This window comes from Leuresthes tenuis, unplaced genomic scaffold, assembly GCF_036924035.1.
Source record: "Leuresthes tenuis unplaced genomic scaffold, fLeuTen1.0.hap1 SCAF_18, whole genome shotgun sequence".
Taxonomy (NCBI): domain Eukaryota; kingdom Metazoa; phylum Chordata; class Actinopteri; order Atheriniformes; family Atherinopsidae; genus Leuresthes; species Leuresthes tenuis.
The window spans coordinates 12884445-12909900 of NW_027325372.1; the positions used below are offsets into that span (position 1 = coordinate 12884445).

At 43.8% G+C, this 25456-nt stretch overlaps 2 protein-coding genes across 3 annotated transcripts in view; both read left to right on the forward strand.

The window, feature by feature from the left end:
• pag1 (phosphoprotein membrane anchor with glycosphingolipid microdomains 1) overlaps window positions 1–16505 on the forward strand; it is a 54020-nt gene extending 37515 nt beyond the window's left edge. Inside the window, exons 3-9 of the mRNA XM_072370306.1 lie at window positions 1925–2153; window positions 4787–4844; window positions 7501–7597; window positions 8048–8217; window positions 8495–8926; window positions 13329–13388; window positions 13608–16505. Coding sequence (XP_072226407.1) covers window positions 1969–2153; window positions 4787–4844; window positions 7501–7597; window positions 8048–8217; window positions 8495–8926; window positions 13329–13388; window positions 13608–13973 — 1368 coding nt within the window. The 5' untranslated portion in view covers window positions 1925–1968 and the 3' untranslated portion in view covers window positions 13974–16505. The remainder of the gene's footprint in view (window positions 1–1924; window positions 2154–4786; window positions 4845–7500; window positions 7598–8047; window positions 8218–8494; window positions 8927–13328; window positions 13389–13607) is intronic.
• Window positions 16506–18517: 2012 nt separating this feature from the next.
• Window positions 18518–25456, forward strand: part of znf704 (zinc finger protein 704) — a 57431-nt gene continuing 50492 nt past the window's right edge. Inside the window, exon 1 of one of the 2 annotated variants that reach the window (XM_072370931.1) lies at window positions 18518–19241. In XM_072370931.1, the coding sequence (XP_072227032.1) occupies window positions 18981–19241 (261 nt within the window). In that variant the 5' untranslated portion in view covers window positions 18518–18980. The remainder of the gene's footprint in view (window positions 19242–25456) is intronic. The other variant, XM_072370930.1, reaches the window with a different exon arrangement.

Here is a 25456-nt window from a genome sequence, read left to right on the forward strand (position 1 = left end):
CACAATGGAGTTTTTCACCGCTCGCACAAAATACACACAATCCGTATACACATTACGCCAGACAGGAGTTTGGCTCATTCACGAGGGGGGGGGAATAGACGAGGAAAATCAGATTCTTCTTTTTGTTGCCGTCCTCCGATCCCTGCCCTGTGCCGTGGTCATCATCTCAGCTGATTCAAAGAAAGGCAGATAGACTGAGAGCCCAGGAGAAAACACTCCCGACTTTATGCGCTCTTTTTCCTCACAGTCCTTCGTCTTGCATGTCACCATTTCTAACTGATTTCTAACCACCCCCCCACCCCCAAGTCCGCCCCTCTCCACACACACCTGTGCTGAAACAGAAACAGCAGCACACACACACACACACACACACACTGGAGTACATACCACCCCCACCACATTTGTTTGTTTGACATTTCATGAGCCACAGGCTCACAATCTCATCCCTGCCACCACCTCTCCACTGTTATGTCTCAGCCGCAACTCCCGCACGTCTCCCATAAGTCATCTGTGATAAAATCAGGGGTTCTATCAGTTCGGTGAAACCCAACTTTAGCTGTTAGACAGAGACGTGATGCGGTTTCTGATGCTGTGCGCAGAGCCCAGATAGCGATTATGGAGGATCAGGTGTGAGGGCCACTGCAGCAGACTGCTTGCACCGCAGTCTGCCACCTGCTCTGTCCTGCCACCTGCTGGCCATGTCTAGTCATGGTATGCAGAGGAGCTGGATGTCCAAAAACTATTAAAGATACCTCAGTATTTTAAAAGCCTTAGAGCTCGGGGCTGAGAGTCACAGAGAGAATCACTCACACACGGATGGGTTTTGTTAGCAGCAGCAAAATGGGGGGGGGGGGGGGAAGGGAGAAAGAATTATCAGTATTTCAACTTGTTTTTTAGGTTTTATAAGAGATATTTCAAAAACTACAGTGGTCAAAGTAAAGCAATCATGTTGTGAGTCATTAGATTTTAATAGCATCTTTGGAGAATGATACATTACATTTAACAGATGCAGTGCAGTGTTGCACTTTGTTCAATTGTATCCCAAATAAAACTATCCCAAATCAACCAAAACCAAAACATGCCTGCTTCCATAGTTTCCGACTACATATTTATTGTAGGATTTTCTTTTATCAGCTCGGTGTCTCTGCAAAAGTAGTCATGAGATTTATTCCTAGTGAAGTTCACAACCCGATGTCCATGTTTCCATTCCAAATGCTTTTAAAAACTTTCCGTAAGTCACAAAATCCTCAAATTATTATTGTCATTTTGCACTGAGAAGTGATCTTCTTCTATTTTTGAGCTATTTTCTTACACAGTTATTTACTGAGTGATGACCTCCTCCTCACCTCCGAGAGGGTGATGCTCCTCTTATGCTCAATATTGTTACTAACCTGATTTTAACTTTAAGAGGGAAATCCTCGGTAGGATTGCAAAACTGAAAGCACCCAATATATATATTCCATAAAAATGAAAAAAAAAAAAACAGCACATGATAATTTCCACTTAAAATTGGATAAAATACAGATATTTCATTAGTTTTACTGAAATCACTGTAGAAATGCACTTAAAGCAGTAACTACATCTCTACTGTGATGTGAACCAAATAAATTGTGAGTAAAACAGTTTATTTTGTCCTTTTTAACTTGAGATGTGCTGCCTTTTTCCTTTGGAATATGGCTTATGAACCTATTGCCATTTATTGCCCCGTTCTGACTTTTTCGTACGAAAACTTTAAGTTGCTGGTGTCAAATTAAATAGAATGATTTAGTATTCAAAGAACAATTATTATTGGCCGATTATTAAATTTAGTTTCTATTTCGATTTTTCCTGTATTTTTCTTTGGAAATGTGGTTGTCCACCTGACTGTCACTAAAATGGCTCATTTTAATACCACTGTGTTTTTTTGTGTGTGTGTTTTTAACAGCTGGTACCTGTCAAATGTCCTCTTGCCCCACACTGTGATGTGTCATGGCTCCGGTGCTGAGTGGAGTGTGGTGGGGGCCGGAGGCAGGCGTTGTCAGGTCGGGGACAGCAGCTGCTGCTGGCGGTGCGTGGCTGGGGAGTGGGCAGCTGGTCCTGGTTGTCACCCTCAGTACCCTCACTGCTTTGCTGCTGGTCTCTGTGCTGCTGCTGCTGTGTGCTAGCTGCCAGGGGTGAGCACCATCACACACACACAAATATATATCAAAGCCCGTACTGTTCTTCGAAGAAACCCGTAACTTGAAGATGGGAGACAAGGCTGATGTCTTTGTATTGACACTTTCTGCAGCATCGGCTCTCTGAACAGCGCACAAAGACCTGAGAGGACATTCTGAGCTGCCATAATTGTTTGTCCACTGACAGTGTCGAGCATTGCTCCTGAGCAACGGTGAAAAACCCCTGTGGCATAATAATACTCACTTAAATATATGCCATTCTGCCATCACAGCAGAACAATATTCAAGCGCTGACATATAAGATGTTATTTCATTATTTAGATACCATTTAGAAGAGCTGATAAACCATAGATACATGTGTGAGCAGCACAGTTGAAATGGCAATTATGTTTGTTTAGTGTCATGAAGATGTAACCTGAGTCTGAGCCACAAACATGAGTGCAGCCTCTACAAAAAAAAGGCAGCTTTGATTTCATTGGCGCATAGAAGTTTAGGAAAAATGAGCTGATAACACTCAGCTGTGATGTTAGAGGCTGTTAATCAAACTCATGAAGCTTGTAGAGAGTTTAGAACTGGAGCTGTTTTCATGTGTTCCTCAAGAGCTGTTTGTGCAGGACAGCCTGTGGTGGAGCTTTTAATGCCCCAGAAGAGCCATTGAGTGGAAAATGGCAGATAATAAATAAATGAATCATAAGTATGAGTTTCAGAATGTCATAATCAGTCAGTATAAAGGACAGATCTCCTGGGTTACTGAACTGAAACTGCAGAGCTCCATGGTGACTAAAAATATTGCATAGTCATGAGTTACCAAGGGGTGAAAATGAGATACTTAATCATGGAGTGGGAATGATATGTTACTGCGCATGATAACCTCATGATAACCTCACTATAGCAATGTGTTTCCAAAGCATAGAATCTGTTGTTCTTTTTGTTAAGTATTTGTTTAATAGGGACAATGTACAATCTCTGTTACATAATACGTCTGTTGTACCAGATTTAGCTAAAAGCTTATTTTCATCTGCTGTCCCTGGACAGAGCCAAGTACACAGGCAGCAAAAGTCTGAAAACAGCCAAGGAATTAAATCAGAAAAATAACAATACTTATGTCCAACTAAACAATGCTGAGAGGACAGCTTAATGACTGCGAACCCGGACTTCTTTCAGCTGTTTTTCACACTGGTTTTAAAACACTCTCTCTTACTCAGTGGTAAAGAAATACACATGTTAGCTGTCTTCACTTTGCATGTGTACATGACACTAAGAAAAGGACAGTCAGACTAAAACACCCACATCCAGAACAGTAGAGTGAAATTCCCAATAGTGCTGCTCTCATTCACTTATTTTTCAGTTTCTTTTGTCAGGCGGGCTAAATGCATCAATGCTCTGCTCTGCTCTCATAAAATCCTGATTTTGTAACTGTAGCATCGTCTGAAATCATTTGAATCATTGCATGCATAAATACCTTTTACTACATCTATATTTATTTGATTTCTTTTGAATTTTAAGTGAGCTGGCTTATGTGCGCTTGTTTCTGATATTTTTTCTACAGGAGAAACATTTCCTTTCATAGAGTAGAAATATACATACAATAAGTTTTAGACATTTCCGCATCCACCACGAATGAGTCATCCGTTAAGCTATTTCATCCATACCCCACGTTGTGCCGAGCTGTACAATAGAGCTGTTTATCATGCTTAAATCATGGGCAAATTGGATTTATTTAAATCTTTGGATGAATTTGGACATCCTGCGCTCTCTTTCAGTTAAGCACAGTGTCATGATTGATTTGGTTGCTGAAAATCCAGGTTTTACTAGGTTTGCTAATAAAGAACCACCAAGGTGGAAAAAGTATGCCAAGTCGTTTTTTCATAGATTGAGAAAGATTTAAAAGATACTTTGACGTGTAGAATTGGGAAGCTGGGGACCAAATAAACAATCTTCCAGATGAAGGCCGCCCGTTCTTACTCCTGAGCTGCGGCTGTACGGCTGCTTTTGTGCGGCTGAGATGGATTAGCACAAGGTCACGGCCCTGCTATCCAACAGTGCTCCAGCGGTGATTCGATCAGCTGTAGTGGGCGGCATAACCTGCCAGAATCTGGCTCAACAAGCTCAAGGGCTGGGCTGAACTTGTCGATCAATTCCACAATACTTCAAGTTGTTGAAAAGTATCGTTGATCTCTGATATTCTGGAGGGGATCTGTTGAAATGTGAAACATTGTACACAGTTTTGCTTGTGGATTATAAGAAGTAACCACGTTGTAGTTCAGTCAGTGGGAACAATTTGATAAACTGTTTCATTGACCACTAACAGGAGCCGACACTACTTTCATGTAGATTAACATACATTATTTGATTAACACCAGTATGACAAACAGAACCTTATTGGCATTGTGGATATAAAGAACAGGAAATAGACTGGCTGAGAAGTTACATTGGATTGCATCAGAATGTACTGATGTGCCTTCTAAAGTCTACAAAGGGTGCACATTTTGTATTAAAAAACACTACTTAAAATGATAAAAGACCTTGCATTCCTGGATGGGTAACTCACACAGGCCTTGCACAGCGTTGTGTTCGATCATCTTTAATCTTTCTCTGTTCTCTCATCTCTTCGTGTTTCTCTCCTTCAGGCAGAAGAAAACAGTAAATGGACAACCAGTAGGAGACCATGAGAACCTAATGAATGGAGTAAGTTGTTTTTTTTTTTTGCTGGAAAGTTCCTTTGTGCAAACTCCGACTTTTGAAAAAACAATCTGATCGTTATAGGATGTCATTTTCAAAGCTCAAGGCTTTTTGATTGGGTTTCAAATGGCACTTCTTGTGCCTCCCTTTGCATCATCTATGTGATGGAGTTCTTCAGACGTTATGTGCCAAACCGCAGTTTCCTTTTCTCTTAGTTAAAGTTCAATAGTTGGATGAAAATGCTGGGAAAACATTTTCTCAAAGATGCTCTTCTTTCTTCACTCCATTAAAGAAAATATGCAAAAAAAATGTGTGGGAGAGTGACATGTCTGTAATTAGGCCGTAAAAACATCCCTGAATAACACACATCTCCTCCCTAATAGCCGATAACAGCCGCTCACGCCCTCTGACACTTGCCTCCTGACTCACTTACATCACACTGACGACCGAGTGACACCCTCCACTTGTCAGCCGGATTGTTTGTTAATTGCGAGCAGCTGCTGACAGGGAAGTGGTTACTCCTGCTGAGATCGACCACATGAGGGAAATTCCACTTATGTTCTCATATCAGTCATTTTAGTATTGAGGCCGATTCCCTTTCTTCTCTGAAAAGACGAAGTCCGAAGAGAAGAACCTTCAGTATTTATAGAGTTGACCTTCGCCTTCTCTTGAGACACTTTCCTCATGTTCACACCCTATAAATGATCACCATGTCCTCTTAAAGAGCATGTCATTGGCAAAGATACCATAATACTGATGCTTCAGCACATGCTTCCTCAGTCTGAGTCACATCCGCTTAGGTGTCAGTCCCTCACGCCTTTGTGTATGTACCTCTCATCTGTGCGCATGCACATCCCTTTTTGCATTTGATTGATATCTTCACCGCAGCCTTGTGCATCAGCGTAATTTGCCGGCTTGTCAGAATTGTTACAAGAGGTGCCCATTTGTATGAGGGACCGTGTCACAGCCTGACAGGTTAAATGGGGGGTCTTTGTCTTTGTGCGTGAGCAGATCGGCTCGTCCTCTCTCACCAGCAATCCGTCTCACTGCCTCTCCTGCAGCCAGCATTCAGAAACACTCTCCCTCACCTCCTCACCATTCGCTGTATCTTTTTTTTTTTTTTTTTTTTTGAAAGCCCTCTGGGTCCAAATTCAACAAAGTTGGCTTTGAATTCGGTCTGAGGTCAGAATACGTGAACAGCAGAGCTCATATCTTGTGAAATCCAGCTACAAATGAAACCAAATGACCCATTTTGCCTTGTTTTGCCTTGCCGGTTCTGGTTGTGTTGCATTTTGCCTCGATCACGCTTCAGATGTCCCTAAAGAGAGCGATAAAAGCTTTGATGAAGGATGCAATGATGCCATATTTTCCACATACTGTCAAAAGAATATATCAGTTATTCAGCTTTAAGGACCTTTGGCAATATTCATGAAGATGGAATATGATTAGATAACTTGATAGAATGACAATTACTTCAAATTAAATAGGAAGAATTACAACATACCGATGTCACAAAATAGTTAAAGATTACATCATTGACGCCAACAGATATGAGTGTATCTGACCACTAGGTGGGGTTGTGGAGCCTCTTATGCACCATTTTCTTGTCACACATACAGAAGGAAAACAACTGCTCTAAACAAAGACTATTCTTGGCTTGCAGTGTTTCACATTTTCTGATCTCTGTGACTCAGTGCTGATTTTTTTTTTGGTGCTAAGTGCATTTTGACACATCACACCTCGGTGCAGCACATGCTCAGCACATCCCGTGTAAATTGGTGTACTTTTCAGTGTTAACTGCTGCTGAGAGGAGGTTTGATTTGAGCTAACTGTGCTCACTGTGGCAGATGCAGACAGATGGATCAGAGAGCGCTGATTTCTCAGTGTTTGCATGGAACTGCTGGTAAAGGAAACTGCCCTTTTAGTAGGAGAACGTGGTCTCAGCTGCTCAAACGGACTTGTGTGAGACTGAATACCTGCCAGCTGCAGAGCTCTGGTTGTTGCTTAGCTTTCTGTAAAAGGGAAGCAGAGTCAAATTTTCACAGTGTATTCAGTATATACACGTGAACTTTGGTTGAACTGTGCTGCTACGCCTGACTTGGTTTTGTTTTTCTCTCGTCATTCAATTCAATGTAAGATTTTGAACATGAAATTAGACCCGTCTATGAGTGACTTTTAGACTTAATTATGTCAAAAGAGGCACGTTAGATTAACTCAGTCAGTCATAAAGCTACCACAAACAGCAGCAGCATATCTGAAAGCCTTTTTTAGTCAGCGTTTTTCTCGGTGGCTTATGCTCCCAGGAATTGTTAGCGATCTGTGGACGTCTTTGAGGGGGAAAATACGCAAGATTTAATTTAGCATGAATAACATTGCCACAATGGGCTTAAAGCTATTAGTGCTGTGAATGGAAAAGCTTAGAAAAGCAGGGAGAAAGGAGCAGGGAAGCGCGGAAATTGGAATCAGCGCTGCTAATATGACGCGAGTCTCCAAAAGTCCGAAGAAAATGAACAATTTTCCAAACGTGTGACAGTCGGCTGCGGCGACCTCTGATTTGCACAGAGGTGTGAAAGTTGGGCATCCTGTGGAAAGTGACAAGTGCAGATTGATTTGTGCGAAGGAGTGAAGTGACCTCTCTGACAACTCATCCTGTGTTGTGCAGGTATCAGAGAGAGAAACGGCCAGCCAATCAGCAGACAGTCCAGTGACTGACGCGGCAGTCAGCAGCTCTCACAATGGTCCCCTAACCAGCGGTACAAGTAAGCCGAGACATTCAGCTTCATCTTTGCATGTCTTTGTTGTCAATGTGGTCTGTATCTCAGATACTGACAACAGAGTCACTGCAACAAAGTGCAGCATGTTTCTGATGTCCTTTTCTTCATTAAGTCACATGATGAAGAGGTTTGCTCGACAGCTGTTGCTATGCATCATGTGTGTCATTCAGCTTTGGTTTATTCTAAATATCAGCTGTTTGTTACTGGCATGTCTATGTAATGTTCTTAGTCATATCTGCATTTTAGCGTGACAAATACCAGCTAAAGAGAGCTTTTAAAAGATCCATCTTAAACTGCAGTGATTGAAGAAGCCGTGACTCATTGCAAAAGAGCTAGAAAGTAAATGCTGAAAGTAGGTCTCGTTGTTGATTAAAATGAAAGTGATCAAGGGAAGCTATTTAATTGCCTTGACTCTTTATAATCTTCATTCACCAGTCCTCACAGACACGCAGGACACCAGTCCCCAGCTCTCCGAGGAGATGCTCTCCAGCCAATCAGAGCTCAGGTCCTCCAAGTGTCATCAGGACCGCGAGCTCCCCAGCATCCCCCCGAACAGCACCCTCGTCGGGGAAAGACCCCCGGCTTCAGGGGACAGCACTTACGAGGTCAGTAGTTGGAGACACGAGCAGACATCATGTTTTCACTTAGAATGAACTTGGACGAGCACTTTAAAAGAAATCAAAGCTTTCATTGTTGGGCTGTTTGACTGAGTAATCGATTGTTTCAATTGACTGAGCTGAGAAAAAGGATCGTGTCTTTACAACGAGATGCTGACAAACTGATTGAGTTTACGACGAGAAAAACGGGAGCAACAAAAATGCAGATTGCTCGTTTACAAGCCTGGCAAAAAAAAAATCGAGTGCATTTCATTCTGATACCCAGGTGGTGAAGGAGATGGCGACAGCGTCACGTGACGTCAGCGTTGAGGACTCTCTGTATGAGACTGTCAAAGAGCTCAAAGACACCCCTGCTCAGCCTCGCCTCCCCAACGGTACCGTCCAGCTGAGCCCCGACGAACCTCCTCCTCACCCCCCTGCCCTTCTCAATGGCCACCCCAGCCCCTGCACTCCCGAGCGGGGGCCACTGTGTGCAGGGGTGGAGTACGCCTCCGTCGACCTGAATAAGAAGAGCCGTCACAGCGCTGACATGGAGGCCAAAAGGCGCTCTGATAATGCCGCCGTCCCCTCGCAAAAGCCTCCAGAGGAGCCAGAGGAGGATCTACCTCCACCGGTACCAGAGAAGGTTCTGGATGAAAATGACAACCAGCCGGTGGTGATGAATGGGCTGATGGGGGCTGGGCTGCACAATGGAGAGGTGAGGGGCTGTGTGTTAGTGTTAGCTATCTCAAACCTGTACATTTTAGCCAGCAATGTACAACTTGCATAACGAAGACTTGCTTTTCTAGAGTCAAATGAACCTACAAATCTATACAATATAGAAAAACATCCACGTTGCAAGCTTGAGTTCTTCTTGATATCCCTTCTTCTTTGGGTAGAGTGGCAATCCAAGGGAAGAAAATTGAATGGTATTGGAGGGACATTAGGAGGGGAAGAGTGAAAATGAGAGCTGGAGTGAGAAAAGTAGGAGATGAAAAAGCGATAGTGACAGTGAGATGATGGCAGAAAGAACAGAGAGGACCGGGAGGCATTAGAGTGAGAGATGGTGAGACAGAGACCCAGCAGCATACAGATGAAGTCTTATGGAGAAGAATGTTAAATGTGGTGAAGATGGAGAGAAAGAAGTCGCACTGGAAAAGAGAAAGGGTGCAAGAGGGAGACGTGCAGGTGAGGAGATGAGGAGGGGGGAAAAAAAGCAGAGACGTGAGAACAGATAAGGGGGTGTTCAACGTCAGGCTGAACAGAGTGGAGGGGCTGCAGCTGCTCTCAGCAAACTGCCTTTGACATGCCGGCTCCCATCAGAGGAACACGCAAAGCAGCATACTCTCACTAAGAGCTCAAAAAGAATTCCATTAGACAAAACATTTCACCTGAGTTACGATTGTGTTGGCTTTCGTCCTCGCCCGTTTAAAAGAATAATCTAACGTGCCAGTTCTCAGTTGATAAAACACACTTATTAATTAGCCTCTTTCTGTAAACTGTGAAATTCACTTTTGGAAAAAAAAACACGATGCCATGCCAGGGATTTGTGTGGAAACGGTATGGAATGACTTTAGTTTAGTGTTAGCTGGATAAAATCTTCCGGCAATTTATCCTACAGTGTTTGGAAAAGTGGAAAAATGCGAATGTAAATGTGAATAATCTGCGCATACAGAGGGGAAAAAAACACGGCTGGTTTTAGAGCTGATTCTGTGGGTAACGAGGCTTTGATACATCGTGTAGTAACGGTTAGACATCACTTCAGCACAAGCTCATGCCGCTGAATGTGAAAGATTTTTTTTTTTTAAATTAGGAAATGTACTGTTTGAGCTGTGCTTTTTTTCCCGGGCCTCCCCTTGAGAGGGACAAATTACCGTAGCAACCAGTGACTCAACAGGTTGTTGTCCACTTGAATTCTGCCTCTCAAGGTCCTGTCCCTGTGTTGCTATATAGATGATGTCATTGTCTTGTCTCTTGGCAGTATTTGTTACTATGAAAAGTCTCGTTAATTTGTATTATCTCTTATCTAATTTTTCTTTTCTTTTTCTGTCATTACTAGGATGGAATTTTGATCCAGACGGAAATAGTTGAACTTGTTTAACAACTATTAGTCTAACAGTCGTCCGGTGTTGAACCTAATTAATTGCAACATGTTCCTCCGGCTGTTTCTTTTTTAGTGCCGCTTACTTTTCAAGCCTTTTGTTGCCCCTGTGCCAAACATTTTGGGGTTGCCATTCATCAACCTTTAAAAATGAGACTGGCAAATGAATATATTCTGTTTTTTACTTACATTTTACACAGCCTACTAACTGTTTTTGAATTGGGGTTGTGCAGTGTTATTATCCATCCATCCATCCATCCATCCACTGTCTGTACCCGCTTACTCCAACTCAGGACCACGGGGGGGGCCTATCCCCAGCTACAATGTTATAATAACTGATATAAATAATAGTTCCATACCGTCTTCAGGCATGCAAACCCATAGCCAATTCCTTTCTCTTCTTTTTAGACGCATTTCTTTGTTCATTTGTCTGTAGTATTGCAGCCAATTAGCTAATAACTGCAACTCATTTGGACGGCATCGAAACAAAGCCTCATCTGACCCCCGTTCCTGCAATAAATCTTGATCCGGCAAGCTCCATTACACACTCCACAACACTGACACACACACCTGAAAATGTACCTCTCACAGACATATGCGCCCTTATGTACAGTATCTACCCCCCCCCATCACACACAGAGAGACAATGACATGTCTGTTCATATGGATTCTGCAACATGGACCACCCCGGGACTGATTTAAGGTTAACCGTGAATGTTCTCGGCTCCCTGGGGTTTGCGCCTATGTATGACCACGAGCTCTCTGCCATTTGTCTCGTCTGACCAAGTGTGCGTCGGCCTAGTGAACACCAGCTGTCCCCCATCACTATGACAGTTAGTCTGGCTTCATGATGGATGACCTGTGCTGTAGAAACTCCTTCTCAGTCTTCGCCTTCCCACACAGACACACAGAAATCATCTGTGCGCACCCCGAGGCGTCTGTGTGGAAATGTCTAAAAGGAGCCCCCTCAGGTGGCTGCTCGGTAAATGCTCCTCTAAGCTTACATTCTATTACGTGAACACACCGGGTTTCTGGGTGAACATTTACAGCACACACAGAAACACACACTTGCACGGCTTCTTTGTGACCTTTTATTCACTTTTCCCTCTGCTGTTGTTTGTGCTTCCTGCGTGTCGCCTGTGGGCTTTTAATGTGAGGTGCAGGAAATTAATTTGACCTGCTGGTGGGTTGCGGGGGAACTACGTCAGGGACGCAGGGCAGGTAACAGCGATATTCAGCTTGTCGGCACCGTTGAGGACCTGTCGCTAAAGGGAATCATGCTCCGAAGATTTGTGTATTACGAGATTTAATCTGAACTGAAGTTTGAAGTTTTCTTTTTTTTCTTTGGGTTTGTGCATGATCACTTGCCCACTGTAAACCTGAGCTGACGTATTCATGCTGATTTATATTTGCCTGAGTCAACATGCACATCAGCATGACTGACACACTGACACCTCAGACGTCCATCTTCCCGAGGCGGCTGTAATCGGCTTACAGTCATACTTGCGTGCCCTGTATGTCATTACAACTTCCATACAGCATCAACACATATGGCTAATCTGACCTCACATGCACACACGCCAGCACATCCCGTCTTATTGTGAGACGCTGAAATACTAATCTCTCGGCTGTAAAGTCTCAGTTTATATTGCCACAAAACAAACAGCTGTTCACGTACTTTTGTGAGCCTCTGTCTTACTTTTAGATGCATAAAAAGGAGTTTTTATGACTCTAATTTAGTGCCCATATGCACTAAATGCGGAGTAAAAACTGCATTTATTTCTGTGCGAGTGACTCAATTAAAATGTCCTCTTCCATTTTCATTAATTCCTGAAGATGGGGGGTATTTGCTTTTGATGAGCAAACGTTATGAGACAAACTTTGAGGTGAGGTGACTGGGCCAAGTCACCTGCGTCCTTGGTTTCTTATAAATACTCCTGGAGGGACATTCTGCTTAATTGGCTTGCTAATTAAAGTGAAATGAAAAAGGCATCGGCAGCATTGGTGAGTGCATGTTGGATCTATAAAAGTAATCATGTCTCCAAACACACGTTATCCATAAAGTCTTCATATTGATTTACACGCTTTGAGAACGCGCCGCCAATAAAGATGCTAAAGCATGCAGCCGCGGTGGACAGTTTGATGGATGACGCCTGTGCACAGGTTGTTGTCCTCAAGAGTGCAGATTACACCGAGTTGGTCTTAAACGTCACCAAACACGGAGCCTCAACTTTCACCTGCATTCACCTCAGTCTGTCCAACCAAGGACTAAATCTAAATTTCTATCCCTGCGTCTAAGAAATGAAAAAAACAAAACAATATTTTTCTTTCCTCCCCTATGTGACACAAACCTGTTAGTGAGCCCCGGCGGGTATATTGAGATTCTTGTTAGGCTCCTGGAGTGTTTTGTGCTGCTGTCAGATGCGCTTTGTTGATTAATGGCTCCCTCATCGATCATAAGGCAAAGTGGACAGAGGCTGTGCAGAACACCATCGCACTCCCTGTCACTTCTTATTGAGTTTAGCTCAGTAATTTTCTCAATGAATGGGTGGTTATATACAACATCAGGTTTGAGTGTATCGGGGCAAAACAGCAGATACGGAAACTGTTTCTCCCCTGCTGCTGGGAATTGTTCAGAATTCGACTGATGATCAGTTACCGAGTGCTCCTTCACTTTCAAGGAGATTTTCTTTTTTATGTTTAAGTATGTTTAACAGGGACTTTTCAATAGTGTGAGAGAATATCTTTTTATTACAACTTGATAAAAACCTTACCTTAATTGCGCACCATGTGAGTTGTGTGAAACATCTCTTTTATAGCACCAGCTTTCTGAATTACAGCCTGCAGCTTAACATAGAAATGTTTGATAATCTCTAAAATGTTTTTCCGATCAGCCACTTTGAAGTGAAGTAAGCACCGTGTTTTTAGCCACGGACATTCTTTTAACTCCTGACTTTCTCAATCTTTTCCTTCCTCCACCAGCTGCCAGATCTGAATCTTTTTGTCCTCTTTCCCACAGTTAAACTCCCCTCTGTCTCCTGCACCGGGCTTCGGCAACGAGGTTCTGTCAGACAATGAGGTAAGTGTGTGTTTAACTCCCTTATTCCCCAAACTGCCGTTTCCAGTCCCGACACAGCAGCCCTTTTTTATGTGACTGCTAATGCGCAGGACACTGGATAGGTTAAACATAAGAGGCGGGAAAAAAAGCTGTTGAAACTGGTAAAACAATTATGCAGCATCGAACGATGTGCTACAAGAAATAACGTGAGTTATTTGTTTCATTTTGGGTTTTTTTCAGTCAGCAGTGTACTCTACAGTCAACAAAACATTCAGTGACACAGCTATTAACGAGGAGGACAAAGAGCACGACTACAGCAGCATCGCAGAGATCAATGGTCTGGTCCCGGCCTCCTCGTCCAGCGACCTCTATGCGACTGTCCGAGACATCTACTCCCAACCCGACGAGCCCCAAGCGGACGAAGATCCCGGCTTGGACAGCACAGATCCCTGCTACGAAACCATCCGCATCCCAAAGACTCGTAGCTCTGATGACGACTGCAGGGCTGGTGTGGGAGGAGCCGAAGGAGCTGACCTTCCCAAGGCAGAGCCTGACTACGAGAGCGTTGGAGAGTTGGGCCTCGATAGAGAAATGTCTCGCCTTTGAGTTCCCCCCCCCCTCCCCCCTCATCATCTTTACTCGTGGCCATTTAGTGGAAGCTTCCTTCGCGATGTATCTTAACAGACGGCCGTGTAGTGCTTTAAAGCAGCTGTCAAAGTGGGCTTTTGGTGCATGACTTGGGGAAAACGGCTCCTCTCTGCTTCCACCACCAGAGCGCACGTCATCATTAAAGCTTGGGTACGGTTTATCATATTCCAACTTCATTAATTTATCAACCAGGGTGAACGTCATCGGTACTGGTAGGCCTTAAGAACACTTGATTGTGAAAGAAATATCAAAGAAATATCCAATCACAACACATATGCAGCATTTTACGAGTTAGCCGAGGACACTATCGATGCCTGATTAATAAATAGAAGATTCCAAGAGTTCAGTGCCATATGCTCATGTAAAACTCATGCACTTACTGCTCATGTGACGGTAACATGATTTCTCTGCCCTCTCTGCAGCAGCTAGTCTCTCTAGCTTCTTCTTGGTGCCTCCGTGTCGTGTTTTATTGAGATGTCAGATTGTGTATTTCTAAGCTTTTCCCTGTCCGGTTTCAAACATCCCCGCTGTGCGTTCTCTGCTCGAAGGTCATGAAAAGAGGGCGTGAAAGGCAGAAAAATGGCAATCTGATCTGTGGCCAAACAAAGTCGGTGTAAAAATCAACGACACCCTCAGGCAGAGGCGATAACTCGCTGACTCACGCAAACATGTATGGGACTTAACTAGGGAAGAAGTTGTTGTTTTTTTTGTTCCGCCAGTCGATTAGAAATTCTACAGTCCCGATGTCAACAATCTTTGTGAAAGTTATATTTATTTAAAAATGTTTATTATTGTGTAATTGTGAAATGTTACAGATTGTGTCTGTGAGACAGAAGTACATAGGATTTTATAGGAGTTTCTAGCATTTTCATTGAAATACTAAATGAAAGTGAGTAATGAAGTTAGGTACGCTTTCCTGTAACTATTTAAAGAATTTATTGTTTGAAAAAAAAAAAAAACGAAAACAACTCACACCTGTTGAGAACTTGTTGCTGTCATTTTATACACACTTCGGATGACCTATCGGGTCTAAAATGACACAACGAAGTTGTGTTTTTTTTTTTAGGGAAAAAAAGGTTTTAGTCAAGTCTGCTCTCGGTACATCTTCATTTGGCTTTGAAGCACAACGACAATTACGGTACTGCATTTAACGACGCCACCAAACGCACCGTCACAGTCCAGTTACGTTCACGCACAATTTCAACACTCGCTGCTTTTCGGAGAGGAACAACCTGTCTGTCCGTAGCTTGTCCTGACGACATGCCAACAAAGGCTTGTACGTAGTTTAGAGCACTATTTTAACCAACTGTTACCCGCTGGAAATCTTCTGTAGACTTTTACCTATTTGTTCCGTGTCCGGTGTGTCTGTTTGGTCCCGTTCCAGGCACTGACGCGTGTCCGACTTGTTTTAAGGAAACCTTGTTTGATGGATTTTTATATTTGTAACTCAAAGTGGTAACCGATCAGATGTCAGACATGTGGTACAAATCTTTTGGTACATGCCGTTTAAGAGGAGCATGGTACTTTTATTTAAGAACAAAAATAATGTCTCAGTTTTGTGGATTGTTTGTGGAATTTATTTTTAATTTTTTTATTTTAGGTGAACACAGCCTGTGATTTTTGCTGTAAATATTTGCCATGTTGCCATGGTATCTACTCCCTTTGCAGAAAAAAAAAACGTGAGTTATACCCCCCTCCACATCAAAAAATATTACAGCTTTTATGGTATCTCCGGCCTTGTGTTTTGTTTCATTAGACGTGCTGGAGCATGTTCGTTGGTTCAGGCAAACTCGAGCAAACCGCTCACAATGATATTGGATTCATAAATAGTAGACATTTGAAATGGTGTTACATCTCCCAGGAATCCTACAATGACAGACCATTTTAAATTCAAACCGTCCCCCTAAATGAAGACAGGTGAAAGAAGCCCTTAAAGAGATAATTCACTTTTTTTTCTGCAAAGAGTTAATAATGATCAGTATTTACAACACCCCCCCCCCCCCCCCCCCCAGTTAGACCATTAAACATTTGAGAGTATTGTTCCCACTACGTGATGTGGCTGCATGTCACGCTGTTGACTGTGTTCCTCTCAGAATGCTATGAAGGACCTCTGAGGAAATGCCAAAGAGGACGTCTTAGTGCCAAATCTAACGAGGACAACACACAGCCACCATTATTAGACACTCACCTAAATCACTTAGACTCTTTAGCCCGCTGCGTCAGTTCCCTTCAGGGAGTTGGGGTGTGGTTAAGTTTTGCAGAAGCCCCCCCCCACCCACCTGCTGCCTCTCATTCAGCTCTGCGCTCCTCCCCTAATTAGACCTTTTGTTACCCCCAACAACCAGCAGACAACTCTATGGTGACAACCATCTTTGATCAATGGGTAAAGCCTGTTTTGGCAGTTATGGTTACATCTGTCACTCTTTTTTTTCTTGTCTGCTTTCCATTGTCTACATGTAAATATTTTACAACATGAATTGTTCTATTAAAATCCAAATATAACAAAAATGCGTCGTTTTGTCTCTTTATTCTCTGTGCAGGCTGTCTTGGGGAGAGTTTGTACTCGACATTGAGATTTTCCAAAAACATTTGACACTAATTAGGTCGTTTTTTTCCCCAACATTCTCTGTTAAGTTTTCTCTTCCACTATGTGATAATTCCAACGAACGAATAGATGTCCTGATGAGTACTGAAAGTGGCGCAGACTTTTCAGTCGCATGTTTTTGTTTCTTTGTGAGCGATAACTTGCGATACGCTGTGAGTTTTCACTTCTCCAGACAGCGCTGCCTTCCTTTAAACTCTTTATGTTGTAATGAAGGACGTGGTTCTTAGTTTGGAAAACCACGTGGCACCAAAATCTCCATTAAAAACCTAAAATCTCAGCCATTGTTCATGATTGCAAATGTGTCCCCTTGTTATAATATCTCTGTTTAGCGTTCACACAAGACAAACTGTTCCTGTATTGTTTTCTTAATGATCTCAGGACGATTGGGCCAATTCAGACTCTTGGACACTCTCTACTTTTTTTAATATTGGCTCAATTTTGATAAGCCAGCTCTGGTTTAGTAATTAAGGCCAGATTTGGTGAGATTTTGTGTGGATTTGAGCCAGTTTGGACTGAGACTTGGTACACGGAGCTGTTTTTAATGTGTGGGCTTACGGGGCTTAAACCCAGGGCTGGACTGTGCAAATGGCCCTCGAGGCTCAAAGGAAAATGTCTGCGTGGATTAAAGAAATCCTCCTGACTATTAGCTAAACTGCTTCCAAATGATGGAAGGAGTGCATGGCGGGTCCTTTGTTGCTGTCCAGTGAATGAGTTGCTGGTCTCTTTCAGAAGCCAAACCTGTGCTGGAAATGTCACTGGTGAAAAGTTAGACTTTTATTCTTCCTGCTTTGTCTTTCTAACAAGGCTGCAGGCGTGCACGTTAAAATTCTCTATGAAAGAATCATTTTCGAGTGTTCTTCCCACTTCTTTTCAACTTCCTGCTTTAGCCCTTGGTATTTCCTGATGTTGCTGTCATATGGAGTTGGAGAAGCTATCATCTCTGCCTTCCACTGTAGCTTGTGTGTGTGTGTGTGTGTGTGTGTGTGTGTGCAGCAGCATTTAGGGCAAAAATCAAGCACAGCACAAACACCTCATACCAACTGTCAACCACTGGGGGTGAGGATTTGGGCTTGTTTGTGGGTATTCTACTGCTGTGGGAAACACTGAAGAGGCTGGGGTTTCTTTTTCAAACGATTGAACATGTATTTATCATGATCTCACAATGATCTTTAAAAATCCCCCCCCAAAAAATTATTTTGCTACTTGTGACATCATAGAACTTACCTAAGGTTAATTAGGCTGAATGGCTTGAAACACAAGTGTCTTTTAAAGTGTGACGAATCCCTTTAGAAAGTGTAGAATCTGTTGTTTTCACATCATACAGAGGCAGACCAGTGCAGTCCATTTAATTCTTTAACCAGATCATAGTAATTTAGTGGTCCCGTGGCACCTGAAAAGTAGGTTATGAGCGTGTACAACTGGGCTGAGGCACAAAGCTTTTCTGTCTGCTTGAAGTTTTCCTTTCCCGAGCCGAAGTTTAACCTTCTTTCCATCTATCCTTCTGCCATACGCCCTCCCTTCTCCTTTCCTATCCATCCTTGCGTCATTGTTTTGAATGGAGCATCCTTCGGAGTTGCGTTTACCCTCGGATGGAGGAGAAAGGGGGAGCGGTGGGGGGGCTTGTGGAGGCGTGTGCTGCGCCGTCCAATTGCAGGCCGCCTGAGCCGCCGGACCGCACATGTTTACAGGCAGCATTCCGCCGGTAGAGGATCTGCTCTGGCTGAGGAGACATCGGACTGGATATCCCAGTAAACGGAACCGGAGTCATCTAACGGTAGGATTTTCAATCGTTTTCTAAATGTGACGCGACGTTGCAAACCGTGCGGCCGAGTGGAGGGAAACAATTCGACGCACTTGCTCACATTCTCCAGCGCCGGAGCCGTTTTTCCGTCGATAAGGTGCCGTTTTGTTTAATCGTGTGCGCGTGGCACTGCGGGTCCCGGGCGCAGCGGCTGCTCCGCGTTTTGTCGCTGCCCCTTCAGCTCACAGGGAGCAGTGGGGAAAACAAACAGGTCGAACGGAGAAAGATTGGTAGCCGGTTGGATGGGGAGGTTGTTTAGCGGCGAATGAATAGCTTTTTTTATTTGCCGCTCTCGTCGGGTGCTAAAGTCAAAGTTCTTCAGGTTGCGGTGCGTCAGATTTCGGTGCAACGGAACGCTGTTCGGAGTTTTTTTGTTGGTTTTTCTGCACCCCTCCGAGTATGTTGCCGCTTCCTAATATTTTATCAGGGCTTTTGCAGCGCGTAGTGTACCCTCGTCGGTTTGGTGTTTCCCTCGACGTTGTTTACCGGCTGTAGTTCGACGTTTGATGGTTTGAATTCGCCGGGTCACCGGCTTCGAGTACAGCGACACATCGCAGACATGCATACGAGGCGCCTGGTGAAGCGCTCGATCCTCGGCAGCCGCGTTTATGCGCCGAGTCCGACGGGGGACGGTGCCCCGGTGACAGGAGTGGTCCAGGCTGTCAAGCAGGAAAATAGAGACGTCTCGACCGCAGGGGCCCGGCGCAGCGTTTACACCGTGCTCATGCAAGACGGAAGCCTGAAGGAGTTCACCGAGGAGGAGATAGCAGCGGGCTCCAACCACACTGCAGCCAAGGGACCGCTCAAGTCCAGCTTGAAGGTGTGTGTCAGCGAGCAGCGGGCCCCGGCCGGCAGGCTGCGCCTCGCTGTGTGTTGTTGTGCGGTGTTTTGCGCCGTTTAACCGCTTCCTGCGCGGAGCGGATCAACGGTGCCACCGCCGCCGTTGTTGCCCGCGCGGACTGTGAATTGAAGCAGCCGCTGCCAAAAAAAGTGCATCCGCCAGACTGTGTGTGTGATGTCGATTTGGTTGACGTGTTAATTGAGTAGCGGGGCTTGTCATGACATTTGGCGACAGCAGATATGTGGGACAAAGGGCTCTGTGGGGCCTGCGCAATGTTTATGTGGGCTGGAGGGTGGGTAATGTGGAGCAAACAAACGCGCTCCGACTGCAGCCTTTTGGACCGATAGGAGAAGAAGCTCGTCGATTATTATTTTTGTTCCACATTAGCTTTACGCATCACGGCTGTTTCAGCAGATTCGGCGCGTTCAGCCTTTAAATGCACATTTGCACCCAGGTATTAGATAATGTAGATAATGCAGCTGATAAAAAAAAAACAACCAAAACACCGAAAGATAAATGCGGCTCTGTGAATGCATCCTGCACAAGGCTATTATTGTTCAGAAATAGATCACGTGGGCTTCCTGTAGCATCAGAGAGGAGATGGTGAGCTTTGATAATACCCAATTTTGTGGCCGTGCGGTGGGCCTGATAAACATGAACCAGACTGCCTTCAAATCCAGCTCTGCTGTCATAAAGACTGTGAGCAACAGAAGCCAGTCCAGCCCTCGGATGAAAGCACTATTTTTATCACAGGAGGAAGTGTGTGTTGTTCCCTGTCTTTAAACTGATGGAGGGACTTAGGAATGCTCATGACTGAGTAACAGCTTCTTTCTTCACACTCCGATTTTGGATTTATTTACCTGCTGTGTTCATGTTTGTGTTGGGTTTCGCTTTCATAGAATAAGTAACTTGTGTGCTGTTTATGCAGCCGAAAGGAAATCTGTGGCTTGGTTTAGTTTCCACACTTTCGACCGACCACATTATCTTACAGCAGCAACTCTCAGGCCGCCTCTGTCTTCTGTAAAATCCAAGCCCTTAACTGTCATTCTGAGCACCCCCCACACACCATAACAAAGAGCTCTGTATGGACAGTTGTCAGATTTTGTGTGTGTGTGTGATGGGGAATGCTGGGTTAAACTCAGGTGCTGGTGATTTGCATCTTTGTGCACGCACTGCTGCACTCGCAGAAGCTGTTGCACGTTACCGTTCCAGTCCCGGTGCAGGCTTCAGTAGTGCAGCAGTGTGCTCCGTCGGCACAATGGTCAAGTCTCTTTCAGCGTGACTCGATTCCTGCTGATGTCGAAAACAAGCCATAAAACGAGGAGGAGGAGGAGGAGGAGGAGGAGTCCGCCCTGTGTGTAGGTTCACATGTGCCTCTGTGCTGCTGCAGAAGAATATCATCTCATGAAGGGTGGATGTGATTTTCCTCTGGTGTGTATTTGTGAGATGGAAAGTGTGTGTGTGGGTGTGTGTGTGGGGTATTCTTGTGAGAATACACCGCCCCATTTGAGCAGCAGCTTTACAGCCAACAAAGTGGGCACCTCCAGACTGGCAACGAATGCCACGCAAGAAAGAATCTGGATGCCTGGCACTTTGCCCAGTCGTGCAAATGAATGTCTGCAGGGAGGTGGGCTCTGGATGCCACTTGTTGACAAGTTGGTTTGTATAAGTGTGTGTTGTGTGACCTTAGAAACAGAAAAATCTTGATGCATAGAAAGAGGCGTTACTTTTTATTTGATTTGTGTGTGTGTGTGTGTGTGTGTTGTTTGTGTTAACCGAACGCCAACAAAAGAGTCAATGATGCAAGGTTGTTGACAGAGGCAGAGTGACTCTTTGTTGTGAAGCTGAGATCCCAGGCTGTCATTATTAGGTGGCTGAGTGACATCACTATGAAGCACAACGAGCAAAGGGTCCAGTCTGGACGATCAGGCCCCCGTGGAAGCGTATGAGTAATCGTTAAGGATGAAGGAAGTGTGTGTGTTTGCATGCGTCATGCATGCTATTTACCCACAACCACGGAACAACGCGCACAGATTTAGATCGTTTTCCTTTCTTGACAGTGAGCCGACATTTCCCTTTGAATGTATTTGTATACGATGAGCTAAATAACACAAAACCTTCGTCACAAAATGACTTCCTGCATGGAGGTTAAGCTCCTCCGTTACACCAAAAAACACCAGGGAGCAGGTGTTTAAATTCACTTTTTGACCAATATTGATATTGCAATTGCAAATGAAATAGAAGTTGCTTTGTATTTGTGGATAAATAAAGGTTTCGTACCAAGAATAATCCCAGCATTACCTCGCATCAGCATTTAAAAGTTGTTTGTTGTCGCAGAAACATTTGAATTCCGAGCCAAATTGGCAAGTTACTCCGTCATTTTAACAATACAGTACAATCCCATTTGCAGAAAGGCCGCATTGCTAAGCTGGAAGGTGTTAGGAAATAATCTTTTAAGCCTATTTTTGACTAAATATAATACAAAGACTAAATGTTAAATGTTGCATTGAATTGCTCAGTTTAATCACCTGTTGGAGAAAGGAATTTGCAGTCATTGAAAAAAGCTTGGACAGGAGCATATTTATATCTGTTGTGCACCCAAGCCGTGCTGAAAAATGAAGCCTTCACCATCAAATGTTCAACTGAACAGCAGAACAGAAAGATAATTTTCCCCTTCATGTCAGCTGAACATTGATTTTTTTTTTCTTTTCTTTGTGACTCAACCATTTAAATTGAGGCCAGAAATAGTTCATTATTACAGATGGAGTTCCTCAGACAGGCAAAAATAAGCCCAGAGCACCCCAGCAACGAAAGAAGCGCATCAAAACAGACGCTCCTGTGGTGTAACTCCACTGTCCTACTTTAATCTCCCGGAAAAAGCTCATTTTTTAATTATACCTGCTCCCCCCTGTCCCGTCGCAGCTCTTCTTCTTCTATGGTGCTCTGGGAGTTTTGTGTGTTTGTTTTTTTTTTTTCTTTTTCTGGGCTTCATAGCAGCGCTGTTGCATATCGAACTAAAACGGTAGAGGAGAGAGTGACTTTTGAGGTCGAGAAATAGCCAGAACTGAGCAACCCACAGTCCTGTCATTAAATCTCATCAGAGACGTTGCTCTTCAGGTGAGTCACCAAGCTAGGTCGTGTGTATCCACACAGAAATGAGCAGTAATGTGTCCATGCGGCTGAATTGTTTTTTAAAGATGGAAAACGTATTGTATAATACAAGCCATTTGTATCATTTGAAAGAGCTTTTATGTGTTTTATAGTTGAAGTTCGTGTTAAATCCCACTAAATGGTGCAACTATGCCACCTGCTGACATAAACTGTCCTTTGACTGGCGTTTTATCAAATACAGGACCGTTGTAGTAAGATTATGTTTTAGCTCTACCAGCTACTTAGCTTTATCCAGCTGCCCTCAAGAGATTTTATCACTGATTGAAACAAATACGTCTTTTCCAACTTATTAATTAAAAACTAACGGTAGTACAACGGGAGACTTCCCCACAGCCCACGATCTGTCTGGTGTGGGCCGTATCCCAGCGTTTGGTGGCACTGCCACTCCGGCGTTTCGTGGCCTTCACCCTGTAAGTGAGCCCCGTGTCCTCGGGTTCTCGTTCAGATCAATCCCTTTGTTTTATCCCTTTATCTCATAGCACACCAAATGCTTTCATTAACCGAGGGGTCTGAACTGAAAGCACCCAGACTCTCTGACTGCAGAGCCATTCTGTTAGCAGAGCATGTTTTGGCATTGTTGTGCTGAAACGAGCAAGACCTTCTCTGGAAAAAGACGTCAAGGTGCATTTTTCGACTGCCTGTGTACATTAATCAGATGTTTCAATTATTGTGCCAGTTGATCACGCCCTCTTTCAGTCATATACATCACTTTCTAGCTCTGTGCACTCTTTAACCAGCCAGATGCTCCCTCTCTTCTTTGGCTCGGACATCTAAGACCACAAAGCAGTTTATCTCTTTGCTTCAGTCCATCTTCAATAATTTGGAGTCCACTGACATTTGTTTTCAGACTTCTTGAACCCATGTACCCTTTTTTTTTTGTTTTTTTCCTTAACGCACAACCGCTTGAAGCCCAGAAGATCACAACCGCTGAGTGCTAGGTTTAAGCCTTTTCTGTAACAAACAGTGGCTTCTCTAGATTCTTGGAATAAATAAACAGTATTCTGCAAACTGAAGTTGAACATTCAGAGATTTTACCCTTTAAAAAGTTTTTTTTTAAATTTCCTTGTGAGAACCCCAGTTTCTTGGTAAACAGGGTTGGACTTGTCAGGAAAGGTGTTTACAGCTATTCGACATTTAGGGGCAGCCTCATGGAATCTCATAAAATTGTAGCTCTCGCTAGTTTGAAAGCAGCATTCTTTTCAACTTTAGTCGCAGTATACGGTAAATCAAAATGTTGTTTAGGGCCAGATGCTGAACAAGTTCAAGCTGCTCTGATGCAGATGCTGCCAAAGAGATTTTCCGAAATGATCTGTTATGACCTCTGACTTCTGATGAAACGGCAGCGTGCTGTTGACAAACTTCTGCCCAAAGACTTTGGCTTTGGGTGTTAGAGAGGAAAACGAGAGGAGGAACACTTCAGCTTTGACTTGTGAAACTTAGATTTCGCCATCGATTTGGCACGATTCTCACTTTTCTGGCTCTGTGAGATTCCATAATTCATAAGCCTGGTGATGGGAAGGAATTACTGTTGGCTTCATCCGAGCGGGACGCTCATCATACGAACATCCCCTAATCTTCCCTGACCCGGTGCGATCTGTCCTGTTATTTTACTTACGTTTCTATCCTCACATTGTGTCTTTTTTTGCGCACCGCTGAGCATTAATATAGCTGTCCTTGATCATAAGTGATACTTAATACTCTCGTCTGAAGGTTTTTTTTTTCTCTTTTTTTGACCTCTGTGATTAAGTAAAGCGTTTTCTTTGTTGTGTGTGTGTGTGTGTGTGTGTGCCGTTGCCTTTTTCACAGTCAAGATTAATCATGTTACAGTGCTTTGAGATAAGGATCTCGATCACACACACACACACACACTGGCCCCAACTGCGTAGTCCTCAACACACACAAAAAAAAGTCACTGACAGCTGTGTGTGCCGCTGCCGATATTTCACTGAGTGTTTCGAAAAAGCCCAACGGCTATAGATATCCACGGAGGTGTGTCGGTATGCGCGTCGGTGCATGCAGGTGGTGGTGTGCAGACGCATGCCATTCAATACTGTTGTGCAAGACAATAGATGACGCTCGGCTGTTGTTTTTCCCTGCTTTGCCACAGGTGGGTGTATTCACAGTGCAGTAGCTGGTCAGATGCTATTCCTCTTTTGTGCGATGTGAGGCGTAGGGTGGTGATGTCATATCTGTCTTTGTGTGTGGAAAACATATCTGCCTTTATCTTAAAGCTCTTATGTGCTTTGTTTCTGGAAACACAAGTTGGATTTAATTTCTGAGGCGCTTTATGCGTGTCTTTAAGGCAGGGATGTCCACATCCGGTCCTCGAGGGCCGCTGTCCTGCAGGTTTTAGATGCTTCAGCACACATGATTCAGCTCAAGACATCATTAGCAGGCTTGTGCAGAACTTAACCGTCTTTTGAAGTGATCCATCTCATCTGGATCAGGTGTGTTGAAGCAGGGAAACATCTAAAACCTGCAGGATAGCGGCCCTCGGGGACCGACTTTGGACATCCCTGCTCTAAGGAGGTATCTTTTTGTCTGTGTCGTATATTTTCTCAGTCTTTATGTTCCTTTACTTTATCCCGGATTGCCGCAAACGGTAACAATACAGAGTCGTTTCTAACAGTTCCAGCACACGACTGCTGGTATTTTTTTTGTTGTATTTGGTCTTTTAAGTATTTGTTTGTATACTTTAAAAAAAAAAAACAGGCGCTCAAAAGTCTATCGAGCGATGCGCTACATCACAGACGGCTATTGTCGTGGAGCCTTTGACGGAATATGAAGTTTAGTTTTTAATGTGGATTCCAAAACATCTACAGCGACCAAGAAAAACAGCTTTATGTTGTCCCCTGTGAATTTTTTGGGTCTATCCAGTATGTTTTGGAAAGAGTCTGAATAGATTTCTAAGTCCTAATCTGCTCCTTCATTTCAAATGTAAATATTGAAGTATTGGAGTATTTAGGTTATAGGCTTTAGATGGGCAGATCTAGCCTTTTTATCTGGTTCTGTGCTTAAAGACT